Source organism: Cotesia glomerata, linkage group LG1 (assembly GCF_020080835.1).
Source record: "Cotesia glomerata isolate CgM1 linkage group LG1, MPM_Cglom_v2.3, whole genome shotgun sequence".
NCBI lineage: Eukaryota > Metazoa > Arthropoda > Insecta > Hymenoptera > Braconidae > Cotesia > Cotesia glomerata.
The window spans coordinates 189,146-214,126 of record NC_058158.1 but is presented as its reverse complement, the minus strand read 5'-3'; the positions used below and the strand labels follow the sequence as shown (position 1 = coordinate 214,126).

At 28.6% G+C, this 24,981-nt stretch overlaps 4 protein-coding genes across 7 annotated transcripts; 1 reads left to right on the top strand and 3 right to left on the bottom strand.

Moving 5' to 3' along the window:
• Positions 1-571: 571 nt before the first annotated feature.
• On the top strand, positions 572-2,959 carry LOC123275153 (probable phosphoserine aminotransferase). The gene is made up of 8 exons (XM_044743084.1): positions 572-777; positions 1,350-1,480; positions 1,548-1,663; positions 1,729-1,890; positions 1,969-2,063; positions 2,123-2,292; positions 2,511-2,771; positions 2,836-2,959. Exons 1-8 carry the CDS (start codon positions 712-714, stop codon positions 2,939-2,941), a joined length of 1,107 nt encoding a protein of 368 aa, XP_044599019.1. The 5' UTR covers positions 572-711; the 3' UTR covers positions 2,942-2,959.
• A 49-nt stretch (positions 2,960-3,008) lies between these two features.
• On the bottom strand, positions 3,009-4,450 carry LOC123275154 (guanosine-3',5'-bis(diphosphate) 3'-pyrophosphohydrolase MESH1). 3 transcript variants are annotated; one of them, XM_044743086.1, is made up of 4 exons: positions 4,199-4,450; positions 3,808-4,139; positions 3,284-3,377; positions 3,009-3,151 (listed from the first exon to the last, which is right to left on the bottom strand). In XM_044743086.1, the coding sequence occupies exons 1-4, from the start codon at positions 4,326-4,328 to the stop codon at positions 3,129-3,131; spliced, it is 579 nt and encodes a 192-aa protein (XP_044599021.1). In that variant the 5' UTR covers positions 4,329-4,450; the 3' UTR covers positions 3,009-3,128. The 3 variants fall into 3 exon arrangements, with proteins under 3 accessions (XP_044599021.1, XP_044599022.1, XP_044599020.1); XM_044743087.1 differs by having other exon boundaries at positions 3,140-3,200; positions 4,199-4,449; XM_044743085.1 differs by having other exon boundaries at positions 3,140-3,377.
• A 348-nt stretch (positions 4,451-4,798) lies between these two features.
• Positions 4,799-10,204, bottom strand: LOC123262496 (aftiphilin). 2 transcript variants are annotated; one of them, XM_044724744.1, is made up of 7 exons: positions 10,099-10,204; positions 8,036-9,801; positions 7,707-7,919; positions 7,489-7,635; positions 6,757-6,817; positions 6,435-6,566; positions 4,799-6,302 (listed from the first exon to the last, which is right to left on the bottom strand). In XM_044724744.1, exons 1-7 carry the CDS (start codon positions 10,199-10,201, stop codon positions 5,758-5,760), a joined length of 2,967 nt encoding a protein of 988 aa, XP_044580679.1. In that variant the 5' UTR covers positions 10,202-10,204; the 3' UTR covers positions 4,799-5,757. The 2 variants fall into 2 exon arrangements, with proteins under 2 accessions (XP_044580679.1, XP_044580687.1); XM_044724752.1 differs by lacking the exon at positions 6,435-6,566.
• Positions 10,205-11,894: 1,690 nt separating this feature from the next.
• LOC123261360 (spindle and kinetochore-associated protein 1-like) lies at positions 11,895-13,115 on the bottom strand. Its single transcript, XM_044722953.1, has 4 exons — positions 12,914-13,115; positions 12,722-12,843; positions 12,177-12,645; positions 11,895-12,104 (listed from the first exon to the last, which is right to left on the bottom strand). Exons 1-4 carry the CDS (start codon positions 12,996-12,998, stop codon positions 11,947-11,949), a joined length of 834 nt encoding a protein of 277 aa, XP_044578888.1. The 5' UTR covers positions 12,999-13,115; the 3' UTR covers positions 11,895-11,946.
• Positions 13,116-24,981: the final 11,866 nt, after the last annotated feature.

Sequence of the window (24,981 nt, the reverse complement as noted above, 5' to 3'; positions counted from 1 at the left end):
CAGCCCTTGAAAAATATGATATGAAGCCTTTACTGGAGCACAAAACTGTCATTTTTTTTAGGAAATACATGAAACCGAACTGTTTCATGCTTAGAAGCATGACTTTTACACCCATAAACACAACAGTATACATTACTTTTATTTTTATGAGCAGAAAATTCCATACTTAAGAAAATAATAATATACGTATATAATTTTTTTTTAAATCAAGTTCAATATTTATTTATTTAAAATTTAATTTAAAGCTTATGTCCCTTGAAAATATAAAATTTTAAATAAAAAAAAGATTGTTGTCATAGAAATGACAGTTATCATTTGGTTAAGTATCCTACAATCGTTAGTACAAAATTTGACCACCAGATAGCGTATTTAAATGCTCAGTTTCCCAATACTGAGAGAACTTCAAACTTGTCAGGTTTTGACATGACAACGCAATCTGTGTGTAATGATCTAAAATCAGCTGCTTCTGATCGATGGATCATTCATTTTATTCAATTGTCTGCTTTATCAACCTCAGAGATCTCTTTAAATAATGATAAAATAAAAAGAGTTTGAGAAAATATGATAATTATCACTGAAGATTAAACTGACGTGGAGGTGGGAGATCCAGAAACTGGCTAGCTATTTATCACCAATCACTTGTGGATCTGTTTCAGTCTCTTACTTTCGATCTCATCTTCTGGATAGCAACAGAAATTATTTTATTTCAATATGACACAAAATCAGAAGAAAGTTGTCATGAATTTTGGTGCTGGACCTGGCAAGCTTCCTGCAGAGGTATTTTATTAATTTAATTTTTTTTTTTTTTTTTTACCAATTATCAGTGAATAAATACTTGAAAGAAAAAATTATAACCGGTTCAATATACTTAGATAAAATTAAAATTATATAAATAGTTCAAGATGATTTAAACCTTATCATGTTTTATAATATTTAAATAAATCTTTTGATAATATGAGTGGATACTTGGTCATTAATAATTATTTATAATCGGTTATTTTTATATTTAAAGTATATCGCGTCATGTGGCTGGTTATAAATTATTCGGATTTTTATTCCGGGTGCAAAAGGCCGTCGAACTTTAAGACACACTTTTTTATGTTATAAATAAATTATGACACTGAAGTTGGAAGACTTAAAAAAATTTTTTTTATAATTTTATAGCAATTAAATTATTATTAAAAAAAAATTAATTAAAAAATTCCACACATGAAAATTGATAAAAATTACAAGTAAAAAATTTTTAGAAGCTTTTTTGTTATATTTGTTAAAAAAATTTTTAAAATTAACAGCTGATGGCTAATTTCAGTATTATAATAAATTAGTTATTTATTATTTTATCAATGTAGGTTCTGAAAGAAGTCCAGGATGAATTGATGGATTTTGGTAATACTGGAATAAGTATCCTGGAATTGAGCCACAGATCTGGAGACTATGCTAAAGTAAACCAGAATGCCCAAGATCGTCTGCGAGAGCTATTGTATGTAGTTTTAAATTGTTCGGGTTGAGTTGATGAGTCTTTTAATTTGATCAATTGAAATTTATAGAGATATTCCGAGCAATTATAAAATTTTGTTGATGCAAGGCGGAGGAACTGGTCTCTTTGCTGCAGTGCCTCTCAACCTCATGGGTAAAACTGGAACGGCTGATTATGTTGTGACTGGTAATTATTTTATTTTATATAATTAAAAATTTTAATTATATTAATATTAAATAATTATCTGTCAGGTTCGTGGTCGTCAAAGGCAGCAAAAGAGGCCGAAAAATATGGAAAAGTAAATATTGTTCATCCCAAGATGAGTAAATACACTGGAATACCAGACGTATCGACGTGGAAGCTTGATCCCAATGCTTCATACTTGTATTACTGTGCCAACGAAACAATTCACGGTTAGTAACTTTAATATCAGTTATATAATTGTTGTTTTTAATTTTTTATCATCTTAATTACTAAATATATTTTTTAAGGAGTTGAATTTGACTTTGTACCTGAAACAAATGGAGTTCCTATTGTAGCAGACATGTCTTCAAATATTCTCACTAGAAAATTCGACGTCTCTAAGGTAATAAATTTTTTTATTTTAATAAATTAACTATAAAATTAGAATAATGTCATTTTTAGTTTGGAGTAATTTATGCGGGAGCTCAAAAAAATTTCGGGCCGTCTGGAGTGACTGTTGTAATTGTGCGTGAAGATCTTCTGGGCAATCCAATGACAGTGTGTCCGTCTGTCCTTGATTTTACAGTGGTTGCTCAAAATAATTCAATCTACAACACACCACCGACCTTCCAGTAAGTCGGCTTCAATTAAATAATTAACCGTTCATGTCAATAGCTTTTAAGATTATATTAGTTACGCAATGAGTGTCATACCATCATACCCATCAGTGGACTTTTATCGAATGATAAATATGACGCTCATTGATTACATTTTTATTTTGTCCTTATTTCACCACAATAACTCTTTTCCAACAAAACAAGATAATATTTTATTATTAATTATTTATCAGAGTTTATTTTATTGAACACGTGTTTGAATGGATCAAGAGAAATGGAGGAATCAAGGGCATGGAAGAGCTTGCTATAAAAAAAAGTGGCCTTATTTATGATGTTATTAAAGGCTCCAATGGGTTTTACTCTTGTCCTATTGAACCAAAAGCCAGAAGTCGCATGAACTTGCCATTCAGAATCGGCAATAACAATGAAGATTTAGAAAAGGAATTCCTTGCAGGTGCTTCCAAACTTGGGATGATTCAATTAAAGGGCCACAGGTAAATTAAATATATTAATATAAATATTAACTTACATGTTGTTAATTAAAAATTGTTATATTAGATCTGTTGGAGGGATAAGAGCTTCTTTATACAATGCAGTTACTTTTGAGGAAGCCCAAGCACTTGCCAACTACATGAAAGAATTTCATAAAATTCACGGTCAATAATAAAATTACATCCAATAATTTTTAAAATATATATCAACACTCCATTCCTTGTATTTTTTATAATTTTATTAATAAAAAATGAGCATGTTATTTTATATACAGGCAACTTTTAAAGAGTTTAAATAAATAAAAAATTTACTATAAAAATACCTGTTTGAGACAATTGTTCTCTGTGTTTAATTATCTATTACCAGATAATCTCGGAGTAGTCTTTATTTTTCATCATCGTAATTAGAATGAGACAATCACCGGGATCACCCTTAAATTGTTAAAAAAATAATCAACTCTTCGCAGATGGTTTAAAAAAAACAAAGTTTAAATATTCTATTGCCCATTGAATACCATTTGATTTCGGCTGTTGAGATACTATTCCGTCAAATATATTCTCCAGTTTATCATTGGTACCTCGGCAACCTTGAATTACATCTTTAGACCACTAAAATCATCAATGAAAATTAATTTAGCAAAGTTTTAATAATTTTTCTAATAAATAAATTACTGGATAAAAAAAAAAAAAATTTTTTTGGAACAAATTTTTTAATGTTAAATAAAATTAAAAAATGGTCAAGTGACAGCTAACTTTAATATCATTCATTAATGAAAATTAATTTAGCAGATTTTTAATAATTTTTTTAATAAATAAATTACTGGATAAAAAAATGAAAAAAAAAAAAAAAAAAAAAAAAAAAACATTTAGAAAATTTAATAAATAATAAATGCAATTTTTTAAAAATAATTTTTTGGAGCAAATCTTTTTGTTAAATAAAATAAAAAAATTGTCAAGTGACAGTTAACTAATATCATAAATAATTCACAATAATAACAGCCAAGCTGATCTTGTTTAATTAATTAAATAAAATAAATACCTGGAAATAATTTTGGACACGAGTACTTGTCCAGCCGACTGGCGTACATCTCTGAAGATCTCTCAGGTTGTAAATTTTGTCTGCTAGTTTAACGAGCTTAGCCTCGTGACTTATATAAGGTGTGTGTACCACCTGCAAACGTTTTCGCTCTTGGCTCGGCAGTGACTTGTCATCAGTCACTTCCGCGACAATTGATTTTATTTTGGGACCAAACTCACGCTCGATTTCTTCTATTGACGTGTCAGTGTCTTCAACAGTGTCGTGCAACAATGCTGCGACAATAACATTTGGATCATACACTTTGCCTTCTTCAGTTAAAATATTAGCAACTCCTAAACAAATAAAATTAAACTTAATAACCTCAATTATTTAATTTAATTAATATAATTACCTATGGGATGATTAATATAAGGTGTTGCTTCATAATCATGTCGTCGCTGATTTTTATGTTTTTTAGCAGCAAAGTTTGTACATTTTATAATTAATGATAATAATTCATCTTTCGATAATTCGTTGGCCATTTTTATATTATTAATTATTAAAAACACTAGTTAAAACCTTTAATAACGAGGTTCAACATTCAAGAGCACGATTCTTTAACGAGTGGCAATGACCGATTGACCTACAATTCATTTACATCAGCTGATTTTAGAAATTTTGCCAAATAACCTATATTGTATAGACAGAAGCGCGGCAAATTTAACAATAATAATAAAGTTATCCGACATTTTTGATTTTTTTATTTTGCTTAATTTATTAAATTATAACTAAAAAATATTTTATAAAAATTGCACTTATAGTTTTTCAAGTTTTTAATAAATGAAAAAATTTTTTTTTTAATAAAAAAAATCATAAAAATTTTTAGATGTCAGCTAACTTTATTTTCATTAATATTAATTGAAATAATTTAATACTTACCTATAATTAATTTTTATAAATTTTTTAATCAACTTTTAAATTGTAAAATAAAATAAATTAAGCACTAACTACATACAGATTAAGTAAATTTATTAATTATCTAGAATACATGGTATTCCCGACTTGAGTTTTAATAATTAAGTACACATTACAGTTAAATTCTTGAACCAGTCAGGAACATGAATTATACCATAAAAAATATTATCATTTTTATATTAATTAATTAATAATTATTATTAACATATTAACGGATACATTCTGCATTGTTATTTATTGCAAATATACATAATGGATTTTTATTATTTATTTCAGCGAATTTAATTCATTGACTCAAGAGTTATTATTGTATAATTAATGATTATCGATATCGAAAATTTTTTAGGTAAGTTGATTAAAATTTTCAGTAGCAATAGCAATAATTAACGTTATATATGGTACAAATTCTAGATTTTTTTTTTTTTTTTTTTTTTTAATAATATATATTATTTACGTTACTAATTATTAATTATTATTATTATAAACACAACATCAGTATGGAATATTTTATAAACACTTTTTTTTTACATGGAACAGAACGTCGACTAGATGACGGTTAATATTAAAAATTTTATTTTTTAAATAAATCCCTTGGCAATAAGCTAATAAATTTTCTGTTGTTCAATTAAAAACGAAAAGAAAAAAAAAACGAGTCTTTATTTACAGTGATGTTAATACCGAGTCTCTAGAAAAAAAAAAAATAATAATACATGATTGAAATATCTGTGATGAATTGTTAAATTGCCTTAAAAAAATAATAATAAAAATACTAAGTAAATACATAAAATTTTTTTTTGATTGGTCTGAACACAAGCTTTTAATTCAACTTGGAATTTTTCTTTCTTTTTTTTCCCCTTAATTCATAGTTATAATAATAATAATAAAACAATAATAATAGCAGCAATTACTGTTATTAATATTTTTTTAAAATACTCAAGACAACTTTTTTAATATAATCATATATTAAATAAAAACTCGTATTCAGACCGACGTAACTCAACCAGGCATTTTACGATTTATCATAGCACCTAGGTCCTGAACAATTTGTTTTTGTTCAGGATTAAATAGTAGCGTTCTTGCACTGAGAAATGATAAATCGGGCAATTGTTTCAGCACTCGTACTGTTTCAGCTTGAACTACCATTGGTCTTCCATAACGATCCATAACTGTGTGCTGCTCTGGCAAATGTTCACGTTTAACAGTCGCTGATTTACGGCTGTACTCTTTCGTAGAGTCAGCTTTAATTGATTCAGCTTTTGTGTCAATTTTACTGATGGTACCGTTCGTTGAATATGATTTACTGCTCGTTGGTACTTGATTTATTTTATCTGTTTTTAATTTTTGATTGACACTTTTCTTAGCAGCATCACCAGCTTCACCTTTTTTCTTCCAATCAACTGTATTGGGTCCTGGCAAAGGTTCTATTATTTTAGACAACTGTGATGATGCTTTTGCTGGGTTCATTAATTCACTTTCCATCAATTCTAACGAGCTTGCCTTTGAATAGTTTTGCTCTTGCTCGTGTGAATTTTGGGTATTGCCTAAATTGATACATAAAATAAAATTAATTAGAGTAGTTAATAAAAAATAATAGAGTTTAATTTAATGATATGATGATAAAAAAATATTTGAAATAATTTATCGGTGCAAGGATTATTAGCTTAAACACTTACTGAAGTATATGGAGCTCCTGTTACAAGCAGCGTGATGGTGATAGGATTCGGAATGTGCGGAGTAATGTGGAGTTAACAGAGGATCAAAAGGATATAACAAGTCCAGAGATAGGAGAGTCGAAAGACCACCACCTGGTAGTACCATTTAATCGTGATAATCATTTGTGTTTTTGTGCCCAATCACACAAGTGAGAATAAACAAAAACAAAGCAAGGATAAGCGAGGAATAGTGAGTGGTAGGACAATAGGTAATAAATCAATAACAGAATATTTATCATTAGATATTATTTTAACTTTTGTAAATTTGTAAATTTATACTCACTTGCATCAAGGGGATTAACTAGACCGGAACTATTCCAATCGAATTGAGCTGCCGGTACTTCCTATAAATATTTTTTTTTTTTTAATAAAATTTATGTTCACTGTACGATGGATGTTAGGGTGGCCCAAAAAAAAAGACTATTTTTTTTTTTTTTCTTAATCTTGAGTAAAAAAAATGTTAGTTTTTGATGTTTTAAGAGGTCGCTCCAAATTTTTTTAAATTTCAAAAATCGTCAAAAATCGAATTTTTTAATTTTTTTTTTTTTAATTTCTTTTCTCGATACGTCATAATTTTATAGACCAAAAAAAAAAAAGGTTTTCCTGAAAGTTTCAGTTCAAAATGTGAATTTTAAAAGGTCGCTCATAATTTTTTTTTTAATTTATTAGTGACTATTTAATTGGATTAGCATTTTTGGACTCTGAAATTAAAAAAAAAAATTATGAGAGACCTTTCGAAATTTAAATTTTGAATTTAAACTTTCAGGAACTTATTTTTTTTTTGGTCTATAAAATTATGACGTAACGAGAAAAAAAATTAAATTAAAAAAAAAAATTTCAATTTTAAACGATTTCTGAAATTTAAAAAAATTTGGAGCGACCTCTTAAAAAATTTTTTTTAAGCTGTTCTTTGGAGAGCGACGGCTCTTAAAACATCAAAAACTGACATTTTTTCACTCGGTTTTTTTGCGCCACCCTCATGGTGGATGTTTTATTTAATAAAAAAAATATTTACCTCGCTGTTGGTTGAAGTGTGCTGTTTAGTAGAACTCGATGTTGATGGCTGCTGAGTTTCGGAGGAAGCTTTGGTGGGCTCTAAGGGCGCAAATCCCAAATTAGCCGCAAATCTTGGAATGTTTGGATTCCATCGAGGTCCAAATAGCTGTGGAAATATTTATTAGATTCCAAAGAGTGAATCGTTGAGCTAATAAATAATTCAATAAATAAACTTACGATGTTTCGAGAATCAATACCGAGGGCTCCGAGGAGGACATTGTTACTAACGCTATTAGTCCACTGATAAGACAAGGCATTTGTCTCTTCAATGCGTTTGAGTGACTCCCACAAGTCATCGGCTTCGTTAATTAATGGCTTTACGTCAACCTCTGAAATTACTGGAGTTTCAGGAAACATTGATTTTATTATGTCCTCTATTTTATTGGCAACCTACAAAGTACAACACATTTATTAATTCAAAATTAATATAATAATAATAATAATAATAATTCTATTAAAAAATTTTTTTAAATTAATTGGTTGCTAAAAAATATCTCTAGACTCACATTCTTGTTATCTATTCGACTAATTGACTCTTTAATATTTATTTGAGGTGTTTCTACAACTGCAGAACTAGTGCAAAAATCATCAAAGTCATCAAAATCATCAAAATCATCGTTATCTTGATTAGAAGCCACTGGCGCTTGGATATTTGGCGTCCATTCTTGACTTGCAGCTGCTGGTACACTGGAAAAATCAGCAAAGTCTCCAAAATCATCGTCATCATTAACATCACTTTGATCCTTCCATTCTGTAACTGTTGAGGTTTGTTGTATTTTCAATTCTGGTTGTTTACTGCTACTGGGAATGATTGTTGTTGCTGGTGTGGTGGCACTTTCAAATGGTTGGTAAGTCGAAAAATGATCGTAATCATTATTTATTTGATCACTCGACGATATTTCTTCTGGCAGTGAATTTATTTCAGCAATTTTATCTGGGAAAATTTCTGTTGGCTCTAATACATTTAATTCACTGGTTGATTTTGTTTCTGTACACTGATAATCTATGAAATTTTTAAAATCACAATCATTAATTTTTAATTTTTCTAAAGTTGGAGCTAAATCATTTTTTATTGAATTTTTATCATTTTGATTATTTTCCACATTGACTACAGTATTATTAAAATCACTAAATTCACCAAAATCATCATCATCTTGAATACTATTTATATTATTATCAAGATCCTCCAACGGTGGAATGTCAACGTCAATACCATTATCTTGTACTTTATTAACACAGGAATTATTATGCGGTAAAATATTTTTATCAAAATCAAAATTAAAATCAACAAAACCATCAGTACTCTTTATTTTCTTTTCAGAATCATTATTTTCAGATTCTTCGATATCATGGTCGATGTCTGATATCGTAAAATTATTGACATAGTCTTTGTTATTGCCGTGAGCGATAAGAAAACTCGAAAAGTCTGAGGAGATATCTTGAAAAAATTCATCAACCTTTTCTTCTTGATTATCAACTATTCTAATTGACTCATTTTCATCAAACTTATTAGAAATTTCTGTCTTTTTGTTCTCTGTTGTCATCACATCAACCTCAATATCTTTGCTTTGAAAAGTTTCAAAGATCTCATGCTTAGGTGAATTCAATTCAGAGTCAGGATTGTCATTTGAACCAGGACTGTCGCACTCCAGTGAATTATTGTAATTGTCATAATCATAAAAATCATTATCCAAATCAGGATTTAATTCACTGACAACTGTGGGATCATCAAGTATCAAACTCAAGGGTTCATGCTCATCATTAGCTTCGATATTGTTAAGCGAATCGTCTCGATCACTTACAGTCTTTAAACTTTCAGCTAAACTACTATTGTTACTACATGCTACATCACCATTGATAGATAAATTATTCTTATCTAAATTACGATTACAAATATCATTGGTGCTACTTCTATTGATCTCATAAACAGACTTTTTATCACTTGAAATTTCATCAATATTTAAATCTCTTTTCTTTATAAAATCCAAATTATTATCATTATTAACTTTGTTGCTATTATTTTTTAAACTACCACTACACGTCCTAATATCTAACTTTATACTGCTCACAGTGTCGTCTATTTTTTCCACAGTTATAATATCCTCGTTACTAAGCCTGAGAATATCATCACCATTATCACCACGCGTCGACACATCAACAGCTGGAGAATAGTCACTGGTTCCGTTAATCCTCGGAGAAGCTGTAATTGATAAAGTTGGAGTCTGAATCGGAGTAAGTATTTTTTGTGGAGACTCTGAGGTCGTTGATGATCCTGAAAAATTTTTTCAATTATAAAAACATTGATTAGTAATGATACTAAAGTTAGCCGACGTTTTTAATTTTTTAATTTTTTTTTTTTTTTTTTTTTAATAATTAAATTAGAACAAAAAAAATATTTAAAAAAAATTACACTTACAGTTTTTAAAGTTTTTTTCAAATGACATTTTTTTTTTTATTTTTTTTTGTAATCATTTTTTTTAATGAAAAAAAATCTTAAAAATTTTTAGATGTCGGTTAACTTAATTTTCAGTGATTATTAATTTAAAGTTTAAAATATTAAATTATTTACCATCAATTCCACCAGCTGCATAGTCACCAAATTCATCATCATCACTTTCCCGACAATTATCGAGAGGTGGAGGCGTCGAACTGACCAGCGGTGGAAACGCCATCCTCACAATCTAACAAATTAATAAACAATTAAAGTGATTTGGCAACCTGTAGACTTTGGACAATACAAAATGATTCATTGAGTAACTTTCTATTCACACAAGGACACATTTTGTAATTTTACTAATTTTTTTTTATCAATATATTAATAAATCACTGTTAAAATCTTAAATTTACTTCTATGCAATTGAATAAATAAATTAATATCAACAGGTATTGATTATTTATTGAAATTCAATTAATAATGTCCAAGGTTATACCAATAATAAATAAAAATCATTGATTTGCGTTTATAATTTTCTTTGTTAACAATTATAAAAATTTTTTTCACCGAGTTATAGGTTATAATTATAAATCAGTATTTATTTAAACAATAACAAACTTACTTGTGGGATATTTATGATATAAAATAATTAACAAACCTGTTTTTAGTAGTTTGGTGTATTGTCGTTGTCGATGGTACTTGTGTTACCTCCAGTTGTTTTTTATCTGCTCGTACCTGGCATATTATTATCACTATCACTGTCTGTGTGCAGACAATTGTCGTGGTATATATAAAGCTTTTAAATAAAATTATCGTGACTGAACCATGTATTTGTGATAATTATTTCCACACTCGCTGATAAATAATATATTAATTTAACATAAGATACTTCCAGGTATTTTAAAATGTATACGTATACACTAATATGGTTGCAGTAGAGGTGGTTTTATTTGACAAATTACAAGATACTATTTTATATAAAAGAATCACATCCAGTGATCACTGTTGTCCATGATATCACCTGTTCTTATTTTACGGCCATCATCGTTATACTAGTTACTAGTTACAGATATATATATGTATATATATGTGAGGTATACTTTAGTCTACTCCAGATCTACATACCTATACCTACACAAATTAATAACACTAACTCTTTGCTTTATGTACTTGCTTTCTACCTCTCAAGACTGACTGGCAACTTGCGCAGCAGCTGTCACTTATTGTCACGTGTCAAAATAAACGTCACTCCAAAATTAACAGTTTCATGATAATTAATTTAAAAATTAGAAGACTTAAATTTAAGTACTGAGACATTTGTAAGTATTTAAAACAAAGAATTATGTAAAAATATAATTAATATGTCACGTGTACTATCGATTGTTGTTTTCTTGGAGTATCGATAGTTGAGAGCGCGAAATTTGAATTTTTTTTAGGATTAAAATTATATAATACTGAAATTATTATGAAAATTAGACTAGCCGACATTTAAAAATTTTTATAATTTATTTTATCGAAAAATAATTTTTAAAAAATTAAAACAAAAATTTTCACATGTAGAAAATTTTGAAAATAATACGTGGAATTTTTTAAAAATAGTTTTTTAGTTCTTACTTTATAATTAATAAAAAAAAATCAAAAATTTTTTAGTGTCGGCTAACTTAATTTTCATAAATTATTTGAAAAATTAATTTCTACATGAGGATTTTTTTTTTTTAATTTTGTTTCTGATTATTTATTTACTATCATGTGTCTTATAATTTCAGTATCTTAGTGTTTTGCAGTAAAAATAAATCAGTGATAAGTTATAGCTGAGTGAGATAAGAAATATTATCAAGAATAAATAACAGATCTGAAAATAAATAAAATAATAAAGAAAGTTTATAATTTTCTTATTATTTATTAAAATTTTACTTTATAAAATATATAGTTTAAATTCATTTTTTAAAAATAGTAAAAAATATTTCCAGGAATTATATTTCACTAATTAGTTATTACTTCATAAATTACAACTTTTCCAATTCTAACTTCTTTGATTCGCTTGCAATGCCTCAGAATAGTTAGATTGTTCAATTTCATTTTATCAAGCTTAGTTTTTGTTTCTCGGTAGTAATCTTCGCCGGTAAAAAAATATTTTCGCTCTGAAAAACCAATAATTAATTAAAATAAAATTATTTTTATATATTTTAAAAAAATAAAGAGAAATATTATACCTTTGTTTGGATAAACGTCGGTCTCTTCTTTTTTAAAATGCAAATACAAATCCAGTTCACCTTTTTTCCGTGCTCCGACTTTTCCCAAGTTCAATAAAGAATATTTAGACTTGAGAATTTGATTAATAGCCGTAATAAAATCGTTTATATGAGTGAGAGTGTGCCTTCCAATCATGTACTTTGGTATTTTTGAAAATTCTATTGTATTAAGAAGCTCAATTTGATAAGAATCCTCATTGTCTTTAAAAAGCGTCTTTTTGCAGTCCTTTTGAAACGGAAGAAACTCTGTAGGATCAATGACGGTGTTAGGTTTAGCTGGTGTAAATTTTTGCTCCACAAGAACCGAGTTTGCATTGTTCTTTTGTTCAACTTTTTTATCATCTTTGGCTGTGATGTTTAAGCTTGGAGGAAAATTTCCTAGCATGTGTGACACTTTTTCATTATAAGTGTCCAAAAGTTGAATGAGATTCTGTGAATTAAATGTATAATTAATTTTTCTGTTAAACAATAAGTTAGAAAAGTAATTATTAATACTGAATTATTACCTCAATTCCTCGATTCTGTTCCTTCATGTATTCAAACTTTTGTTTTAAACAGCTGATTTGGATTTTTATTGAGTCCACTGTAGGTTTTAATTCGCTCCGAACGACATCCAGTTCAGATTTATCTAAAAACATTTTTAATTATTGTAAATATAATTGAAAAAAATTATAAAAAATAAATTTAATCTTTCTTACGTTTAATAAAATTTGTTGCTGTTGTTAAATTATATATTTTTATTAATTTACTCCGTAAAACACTCTCTAGGCTGGTTTCCTCCATTTTAAGGTTAACAGTATTATTATTGTATTTATTTACACAAACTTATGCACTTTACTATCCAAAATTCACTTACAATTTTTTAAATTTATTTAATTAATTACTTAATATTTTTAAAGAGTAATTAATTTTAAAAGTAATCAATTATTTATTACTATAAAAATAATAGTAACATAGTCGTTGATTTTATTTAAAAACTCCAACTGTTTATTTGGACGCCGGTGAAAGCTTGACTGCCCTCTTGAGAGTAAAATTTTAAACAACATTCAAGTAAATCAATTTTATCGATTTACGGTAAAAAAGTCTAAAAAATTAAATTAATTATTTGAATTAAATAATATTAATATTTAAAATAAATTAGATTAATAAAAATTAAGTTAGCCGACATCTAAAAATTTTTAGAAATTTTTTTTTTTTTATTAAATAAATGATTACAAAAAAATAAAAAAAAAATTTTCATTTGTAAAAAACTTTAAAAACTGAAAGTGCAATTTTTAAAAAATATTTTTTTGTTCTAATTTAATTATTAAAAAAAAAAAAAAAAAAAAAAAAATTAAACAATTAAAAACGTCGGCTAACTTTACTTTTATATTAGATTAATTTAAATTTCATTAAATTTTTAATGGTAAGTTTTAAGTTTGCTGAATATTTTTTACTGAGAACTTAAAAAATAATCAAATAATAATAAAAACATAAAAAAAGAGCTAGCTAATTAATTTAAAAAAAAATTTCTTCAAGTAGTTAATTAATACAAAATACTAAAAGTATTTATTAAGAGTATGAATCATCGATAGTAAAAAGATAACAATTAAAAATCTAATAACCTTTTAACATTAATGACGATTACTTGACACATTTTGTAAATGCTGTTATCAGTATGACGTACATTGCTTTAATGGACTATTATGGTAATTAAAAATAAGTCGAATTGATGATAAAAAATTATTTTAAGATTTAAAATATATTTAGAATGTATTTTTATTTAATTTTCATTACATAAATTCTGTTGAAAAGCACGACTTAGTAATTAATTGAAGATAAATTGAAATTTAAAGTCAGCTGTTTGCTCAAAATAATTGATATGATTGCTGTCTATTAATTATTGTTCTGAACCACGTTAATCAATTTTTGATTAACAAAATCAGTCATGACAATGATCAGACCGAATGGTGAATCTTCGGAACCTTGAATCGATTCAAGGATCATTAGCGTATTAAGTGGCTCAGCGCACATGCCATCAGAAGTTTTGTATCCCCCGTCTGCAGATATTAATCTCAAGTTAGATTGAAGATCATTGGGAAGATAAAGCTCGTAGATGTAACAATCATGTTTTCTCAAATATATTAACTCTTGAAGTTCCAGTATAGCTTTCCATTTGTAAATAACATCATCAACATTGTTAGCGGGAGTGTATCCATCTTTCATACATTGATTTTCCAGCATATTAGAGCAACTTTTGAATGATTTGTCGGCCGCAATCAAAATTTCACCTCGATAATCTCTGACTAAGTCGTCAAGAGTCCATTTAGTATTGACGCGGTGACCAGACGTTGAATTTTTTATTTTATCCATAGCATCGCAGTTGGAACCATTGACGGCACTGTTGCCACCCTCTTCATTAAAATAAACAATAACAGATTCCTCGGGATGAGCGTCCAAAAATTCGTTTATCATCGGCAGAATATTAGCGTTGAATTTTAGCGATAGTTTTCTATCTTGTAAATAAATTGACAAGTCGTTGTAATCTGATTGAACTTTAAAGTGGAAAACACGAACACCAGCTTCCAATTGCTCCGGGATTGTCCAATCTTGAGTTTTTTGAAGTGGATCATCAATTACGTAGGAAGCAGAATGATGAGTTCCTACAAAAGATAACTCGTTGAATCTTTTGTTGCCATCGATATTTTTTACTACGTCGTAATTATAAGCTCTGCCATTGAAATAAATGTTTGATACACATTCATTGTTGTTTGATGCAATTGCGACTGCTGCTAACACGGCAGAAACAAGTAAAATTTTTAACTTTAACATTTTTTCACCACTTACACCGTCCAATGTATATTACAGACTAAAATTTATACTAAATAGAACCAAATTTCGATAAAGAATATTAGACACGATAAATTAATAAGTCAGTTGTACGTCAGTTGCGCTTAATGATAACAGACTGAGGGTCATTATTTTTTATAAGTATCTACACCAATGGTCTTTTACCCACGATTTATCATTATTAATGACGTTATTCTCTAATTTAATGGTAGCTCGAGGGATTCCTTTTATATATCATGATTATTATAACTCTATTGACGTAGTTTTAAAACAATTCCGCCGCCAAGTAATCTTTTTAATAAGAATTATATTCTTATCAACAGACTCGATAGAGTCTGGCGCCAAGTTCCGTTCTCATATAAGACTACCGAGTGTGTATATACCGTAAGCAGAACGGTTTTTTGAGGTTACAAATTTTTTTTCATATTTATTTTGATTTTTTTTTTTTACATGATATTTTATAATAGTAGTTCATGCTTTTTATTACGCGTATTACTTGATTATTATCAATTATCTTTATAATTTCTATTTAAAATTATTAAAAATAATCAGCACAAACTATAGCGACCCAGATTTTTAGATTTTAACTTTTTTCTTATGTAAAAAGCGGACGGCCAGAGACTAAATAATATAAGGATGGATGCTAATCTTATAATAGATGAGAAACTACAGTGAAAAAAAGATATTTGACAGCTTGCAATTACACACGCCAGGCGGCGCAAGAATAACTTTTACATGAACTATAGCTTAAAGGGGATAGTTTTCCACCGGAAATGTATTAAATTAAAATTGTCAATTGTTATTATAATTACAAAAAATAGTGAAATCCGAACAAAAACAGTTTCACTGTAAAAAAATCGCGCCAAGTCCACGTTCATAAGACTATTAAGAAAAAAAATTTTTATTTCTTTACAAAAAGATATAAAATAAAAAATTAAAAAATCCATAAGTAACCGATATGGTTGTATATGATTTTTGGACATTAAAAAAAATTTTGTTGTAAATTTAAAAATTAAAAGAAACAATTTTGGAACGTACTTATATCCCAGTCAGCATCCAAGTCAGAAAGATTTCAGTATAAAGTCTTTTAAAAAACTTCTTATAGAAGTCCTAATGTGACGTCTTAAGGAGCTCTTTTTTACGAGGTCAGAACTAAGAGCTCTTAATGAAATCATAAGTTTGGAGTCAATTTTCTGACATCTAACTGAGTCCCTTTTTTGGACTTCTTTTTGAGTTGCGTACAATGAGCTTATAGACATTATAAACAAAAATAAAAATTTCTTTTTAATATAAAGCTGTCAAAATCTTATTCATTTTTCATTTATTACTTTCCTGATTGAGAAATTAAATTGAAAATGATTAAAAATAATTTGAATTAAATGATTTAAAACAATTTGAATAGATTAATATATAGATATACACTTGGCATAGGTTAACTCATTTCTCTTAATCCAGGTTAATTAAATTTTTCAAAAATTTTAAATTATATTATGAAGTAATAGGCAATAATGTTAAAATCTGGTTCACAATCAAACTAATTTAGATAAAATAATAAAATTGGATTCTAATCTGAAAAAATTATGTGAACTTTTTACATTTAAGGAGTACTTTGCATGTATCAATTTTAAACATTTTATTCGAATTTAACGATATCTTATAACACTATATACTTATTAATTATTGTTGAATTTTTAATATTCATTAATTTATTTATTAGATTTTATATTGTGAAAAGTAAAAAAAATTTATATAGACTATTTAAAAAAATATTACAGGTAGACTTTTGAATATTTTTTAGTGTATAAATATTCGTAAAAGTTACTTTTTCTCTATCGATACACAGTATCAAATAGAATAAATAATATAGACAATGATCGCAACATTTCATCACTATATAAACTTAGCTTATAAGAATAATGAGATGTGTAACGACATATTGTTTGAACAGCGTAGCGGGTTAGGTATCGATCTAGCACGCGCGCGACTCGGGTTCGAATCTTAGTTACGGCAATTGCGATTTTCACTTTCTTTCTTTAAACCGACAATATTAGGTCTAACTAAAATAATAAACATTCGAAATCAACATCGGTGCTTCATGAAAGTCTGAAATGTTTTTCATAATTTACTTTTATTATTATTATTATTAATATTATTTTTGTTGTGTTCTTATTATTGTTATCATTATAATAGCGTATAGAGATAAAAAATCATTCATTTGTGCGAGTTCAGAAAAAAGAGCTCTTTAAGAGCTCATTTTGATGAGTTCTTAAAGTCTACAATAAGCGGCGCATTCGACCTCTTCAGAAGGTCTTAAAGACGTCTTTTAGACGTAGACTCTGACGTCCAAATCAGAAATCTGAGCTCATTCGGAATAACTTAATACGTCATTTTGCTATCTGAGGGCCGGGTTGGTGTGCGTCATTGTGTATTTCAATTTTTTTTTAAAGTCCTAGTAGATAGATTTAAGGAATTTCATAAAAAGTGAAATATTTCGTAACCACGCACACTAAATACGTTCCAAAATTGTTTCTTTTAATTTTTAAATTTACAACAAAATTTTTTTTAATGTCCAAAAATCATATACAACCATATCGGTTACTTCACTGATAGAAGGATTTGTTTATAGTTAAAAATATTTGTTAATATTTAACAAATCATTTATTAGAGACCGCTTTGTAGTCTTTAACAAATATTTTTTAGTATTTAAAAAGATTTATTAATATTTAATAAATGAATATCAGATTTATTAAATACAAACAAATCATTTTAAATACTAAGAAATATTTGTTTAATACTAAAAAGTGGTCTCTAATAAATGATTTGTTAACTATTAACAAAGATTTTTTAATACAAATAAATCCTTCTATCAGTGTTGGATTTTTTAATTTTTTATTTTATATCTTTTTGTAAAGAAATAAAAATTTTTTTTCTTAATAGTCTTATGAACGTGGGGACTTGGCGCGATTTTTTTCACAGTGAAACTGTTTTTGTTCGGATTTTTCTTAATCGGAGCATTTTTTTTTCGATCTAAATATATATTAGAAGATAAGAAGTGTATCAAGCTGATAAATTAGAGAAAAAGTTTTGTGGTTTATAAATTATATTTAAAAACAATAGAGGTATAAAAAGATTGATTTTTTAATTGCAAAAAAATATATACGATGTAAAATTTATTTATTTATTAAGAAAAAAATCTACAGTACGTGACGTCTGGACCAGAGTTGACATAATCTCTAATTGTTAAAAGCTTTCTCAATTAATGCAAGAAATGGTGCCATCTACTTTTATTAAAGCAATTTCTTGGATATAAATGTTTTCTATAGAAATTTTTTTTAGCGACAAATTGATTTTATCGAGCCACGGTAAGGAAATTAAAAATTAAAAATTAAATTAATTTATTAGTCGTTTACTATCAGATAAATTTGATCTTTAAGATTTTTTAAATGAGTTTTAAGTATTTATGCTAATTATTTGCCAATGAGGATTTAAAAAATTAAATAATAATTGGATAATTAGTTCCAGATTTGTTGTTTTATTTATTTCAAAGTATTTAATGAGAATAAAAAAATGTTGGAGTATAATTAGTAGTGATTTTAAGCAATTCACGATTCAAAGAAAGCCAAACAAAGTAAAAAAAAGAGAATAAAAGTATAAAAGGAGTAAGTATAGACGTATACAAGTATATCTAATTCTGAAAAGCTCGGCAGTTAGCGCCGTCAAGCAGATGAATAAGAATAAGAAAGAAGAAAGAGAAGAGAGGAGAGGATAAGAAGTAGTTACAAGTGCTATACAACAGGAATAACACATTCTCATCATCTCAATAGATTCTCCGAGAGGACAGCGATTAGTCACGCGAAATCGTCCATCACGTCTGAACATACGAGAGACACATGTCGTCATATGTACCATTCTCTCTCTCTTTCTCTCTCTCTCTCTTTTAAGCTCTAAATAGAGGAAAGAGATACTCAAACATCCAGATAAAGACAGAGACACTGTTACTCTTTCCTTTAACCGCCTACTTAATTAAAACAACATTAGCCAGTGTGGTCTACTCGTGGAAACAAGAAACGGAAGCTTGCGATAAAGATTAAATACACGAATTATTCATTATTTTACTTTACTTTACTTTACTTATTATTATATTAAAATACAATTTTCATTATTTTATTTATAAGCTTCTCATCATTCATCACACGTTAAATATTTCTCAATCTGTCCAATTATTTATTATTATTGTTAGTATTTTTCATTTTGCAATTTTGTTTATTTTTGAAATAATTATTTAAAAGATAAATAATTATTGAGCAATATTACACGGGCTGTCAAAGTATTTCACCAGTTTAGTTGTGCGACATTGTATTTAAAAAATAAAAAAAACCAATCATTAGTCATATTTATATTATTATTGAATAAAATTAGTTTGGGTGATTAATAATATTAATAACCAGTGGAAAGTAATGAACTAATGATTTTAAAACTATAAATAGACAGTAAATAACGTACTTATGCAGTTTAGCAGTAGCACGCTAGCCAATTAAATGGGATATATACGTGGGGACATATTTTTTTTTTTTTTTTTTTTTTTTTTTTTATTTTTTAAAAAACAAAACCCAACAGCCTAGGCCATTAACAGGGTTAATAGTACAGTAGTTAGTATACAAAGATAGTTTTTGATGTATGACAAGATGACTTATAACTAGCATAGTGATTTCACATATAAACTTTGAAATACTAAAATACTAAGTGAATGCTCTAGCGATAAGTTAGCTATTGCAATTCATTCACAATAATAATCAAAAAGAAAGAAAGAAAAAACAAAACAAAAAAAAAAAACAAACAAAGTATAAAACAGAATAGCAATACTCCTTATAAAATAACAATACTCCTTATTACCAATACACAATTGCACATCATCAACTCCACTTAATTACTAATTTGCCAAGTAATGCTGTTATATATCCATGAGGACAATCAAACGGATCGAGTGAAGCTTCTAATTGACAAAACGATTCACTGCACCAGAGATGCGATAGATCGGCGCTGCCTGAGATAAGTTAGATTTAGCAATAGGTATATACATTGGTACTTGACTTCTTATACCTAAGACTGGTATCCTAAATTTAAACAATGATAGTAGTTGAGGACAGTCTACCAAGTTATTGAACAGTTTAGTTGCAAAGGAGAATTCTGTACATACTCGTCTTTCTTCAAGAGTAAGATATTCGCACTCATTACAGAGCGTTAGATTTGCGATTCCCCGAGCTGGATAATGTCCAGTTTTTTCCAAATTAAAAATTTTAAAATCTTCTTTGAACTCTCTCAATTTTAGTGGACTGTCCTGACTGAGTGGGAGACCATACCAATGAAGCATACTCGAGTTTCGGTCTAACAAAGGTATTATACAATATTCTAATGGCATAAAGATTATTAAAATTTTTTGAAATTCGAGTAATGAACCCTAGGGTTTTCCATGCTTCTGATATAATGTTGTTGATGTGCATAGCAAAAGTAAGTTTACTGTCAAACGTTACTCCAAGTATTTTGACTGATGTACTTTTATTTAAAATTTTACCAGACATGTTATAGTTAAAAGTAATAGGATTTTGATTTCGAGTGATTGTTAAAATGATGCATTTATCAGCATTGAGTTTCAGCTTATTGTCTCCACACCACTGAACCAAGTATTCAATGTTACGCTGTAGAAATGCGCAATCATATACATTGCGTATTCTCATATAAAGCTTTGAATCATCCGCAAATAAATCAAAGAAACAAGAAGTATGTTGTGCTAGATCATTGATAAAGACAAGAAACAAGAGAGGACCAAGGTTTGATCCTTGAGGTACTCCTGAGGTAGAAATATAGGGCTTAGATCGATGTCCCATATAGTATACAATATTTTTCCTGCTGACTAGGTATGAAGTTAATAAGCACATAAGGTGAGTAGTTAGTCCTAGCGCACGCAGTCTATCAAGTAATATTCCTTTGTCTACTTTATCAAATGCTTTAGCAAAATCTGCACAAAATACATCAAGTTGTTCTCTAGCAGCAAGAGTCTCATTAGCAAGCTGAGTGAAATATATTAAATTAGTTACTGTTGAGCGTTTGGGCATAAAACCATGCTGAAGAAAACCACAGAAGATTCAATGAAGACCTGATTGAGCTTCGTATTGAGACCACGCACATTTTGATAGTACACCGAATAGTTCGTTAGCAGGATACTTTCATAAAGAGTTATTGATCTTTGTTCATCTTGTTCAGAACCGAAGTTCGAGCATGCTGAACTATAAGTTGACGCGTTCCCCTGGTCACTATCTTCAAGTTCTTCTCCCCGCTGAAGTACGCCGCTCCATCTCCTCTTTCAAGGCCAAGTACTCCCGTCTCTGCGCCGGTGTTTGATCTCGAGCAATTATCAACTGCTGGAGCGATACTGGTAGTCTCTTCTGGGTCTTGGATTTGACATATGCCTGCAGGATGATATCAGCTGATTCAGAATTATTGAAAATAATTTTTACCGGACGTGGAGATGTACTATTCAATAATAATTTACCAACACGCATGCATTTAAATTTTATTTTTAGAGTAGCTATTGTTTTGTTCAATAATTTACAGAAACAGTCTGTGATTCTCGCATGGAGATTACCATTTTCTGATTCCGAAGAATCATCCTCCGGGAGTTCATAAACCATGAGATTCGACCGCCTGCGTAGTCTATCCTCAAATTCCTTGAATACATCATGAGACGCCCCTGCTACTGACTGGGCCCCAGAAGCCGATGATACAATACTGTTAACCTTCTCTTTAAGCTTGACAATTTCACGGTGCTCACTAATTCCTCTGGTGGAGAAATCTTTCAAATATGTATCCAAATTATCCAGTCTGATTTCTACATTATCTAGCCGTCTTGCTAGTGGAGTTGATTCATCTCTAAATGCCTGCTGGATATCTTCAAGCGTGAACTGATGCGTTCCACCGGTATTCGTTGATTTACCGCGTCCCGGGCCACAGCATCGGGTGAATCCGCCATTTTTGGTTAGTGCTTCAGTGTTGACACACGCCGTGTGAAAACAACTCAGGCATTTAGGGCAGTTGACAGATTTGTGTAATATGGGTACATTACAAGCCCTGCACGACACATCCACTTGACAGTCAGTAAATGATGCATTACACTCATCCATTGTAATATATATTTATGCCGCTAGGGGTCAGCACATACCACTAAAAATTTGTCCAGTAGTATCTTGTTACTGATAATAATAATAATATTACTCCTCAATATTGAGGGTTATCTCCAAGAGTCATACAAAAAAGAAAATTTAGTATGAAAAGAAAATATTTATAACACCATTTTATATCACACTACGTTCTAAATATTTTTATACTCAATTACAAACATCTTATTTAATTAATGATTCACTAGTTAAATAATAGAGCGGTAAAGACTGGGGACACACTTTTACGCACATTCACTCAGTTGCGGCCATCTTGCCATATCTTATTTCATATCATATTACACATAACACACATTTATATCCTGCCCAAAAGCAGAACGTGTGTGCGGGCTTAAGTTAAGTAGTCAGATTTAGAGACGACAGGTGCCTCTCTTTTGCGATTATTTAAACTTTTTTTTTTAATTCACATATCATCGTCTTCTTTGATATACATCTACACACTCAAATTCCCCGTTTTTATTCTACATCACTTACATTAAAGTTGTCTTTTGACACTTTGTACTTGTTATTGTTCAGCTAAAAATAAATTATTGTTTAAAGTGGGAAAAAAGTTACAATAACATAATTATACGGTTATTAATATTTTCCATTGGTAATATATGTAAATTTACTCCAAGCTATAAGTATTGTATATAGAGGTAGATAAATCTACGTACACGGTATAGAGTATTTTTGAGGTTTAATTGTAAAAATGGCGGTGATATGTGTGTATGAACTACGGTAAAAGGGGGAAGGTTGTCGTATATCGCGTATCAGAAGTATAAAGGGAAAAATGAGCGTCTGCAAGTAGGTACTTAGCAACCGCTTAGTTGGGGCAGCAGAGCGTAGCTCCTTATTCGTATAAATGCAATGTAAAATCTTATTCGGCTCCTTGATGACCACGACGACGACACAAAGTCATAATTTATAATGGTTATACTTAATTCTAGGCAACATATATGTAACATATATATATATATATATATACGACTAGACAGTCCGTTAAATGGCATCAATGGTTCACTCCACTAATTTTCTCAACAATGTAACTTTCTTATATATTATATATTTATACTACTTATACTCCTTGTGTATTATTGTCAAACGTTTAATTTTTTACTTAGCAATCACGGAGCTTGTCCGATTGGATATTATAAATGATATGCTTCACTTTATGTCGTAAATCATACCCTCTTTCTACTCTCTGATGCCAATCATACATGTAATTACTAATTACATATGAATTATATTTTTTTTCTTTTTTAAATATATGCCTAATTAATTAGTTTTTAAATACCGTAGTATCGTTAAAAGATTTATCGCTGATTATGAAATAAGTAATTAATATAAATGTAAAGATATATCTATTATATTCAGCTCTAACTTTCAATGTTAATATCAATAATAATAAATAAATAAATTATTTTTAAGAGGATAATTAAAATAATGAATATGGCGGTGTATACTACCGCAAAATATTACGGTGTGTAAAATAAAATATATACGATATATTATGAATTTAGTAGAAAGATGGCCACAACATATTATATTGTGGGAAGCTTAAAACGGTAGTGACAGCTCGCCAACGTAATAATCGTAAAAAAGGTAGCTCATTTTATCGTCCTCAGCTTTTTAACTGAACCATATATAGATATATCTATATATATATACATACACATTTATCTATATTGTATGTATAAGTATAAATACTTTGTCTCTACTTTTAAATATTATTATAATATCTTCAATACTTTTTTTTTTCAATTTTTTTTTTATTAGTACCAGCATATTAGTTATGAGTTACTTGGACTTTGTTCGGTTATAAAAAGTACATATTACAGTAAATATTTATACACGTATTCACTACTAAATATTAAATTGGTAAAAGTTTATAGGGGACTTGTGCATGAGCTGACATAAAGTAATAAAAGTAAAGAAGATAAAACATTTGTGTATAGAGAGTAATAATACATCGATGTATGTTGAAAAAAATAATACAGGAATAAAGCATTAGGTTTTGCACCCTTATTTATATTCACAAGTTGTTATTGTTTTCTCAGTATTATAGGTACCATTGTTGTTATTTTTTGACAAAGGGAATCGTCGATGGCATAAACAAATCGTAAATCACAATATGTCATAAAAGTCGAATACAGGTTGGAGACAGTTTCGAGCGTAAACGATAGTCTTACACACAATGGCTGTACTGCTGTTCGTTAAAGTCTGCAAACTGCAAACTGCAAACTTTAAACTACAAGAGATGAGTCCATGAATGCAACAGCCCAAGATGCATCACCGTATAGGCTTTTGCAATCTCAAAACCGAATCATCATCCTTTCCATCAGCATTTTGTACTCATTTTTTATTTATTTATTTATATTTCTCATCTCCACCTCTCTTTACGTCACCTTTAGACATATTATTATTATTATTATTATTATAGTATACATATAGGTGAGTTGAAACAATGAAAACAAATGTGAGAATAATTGTCACTGGGATTTAAAAATACTATTTATGTTTAAATGTTGAAATGTTTTGTTAATATTAAATAGAAATAAAAAAGGCGTATCGAGACAAATTAAAATAATGAGTTGATAGTTGATGGAAATACAGACACAGACACGGCGTTTATTTGATTTTAAAAACCGTCACTCACCAGTCTCATTACTTTATCATTATTTAATTAATTTAAAATTTGTCACACAAAGCAGCCTGATATTTAT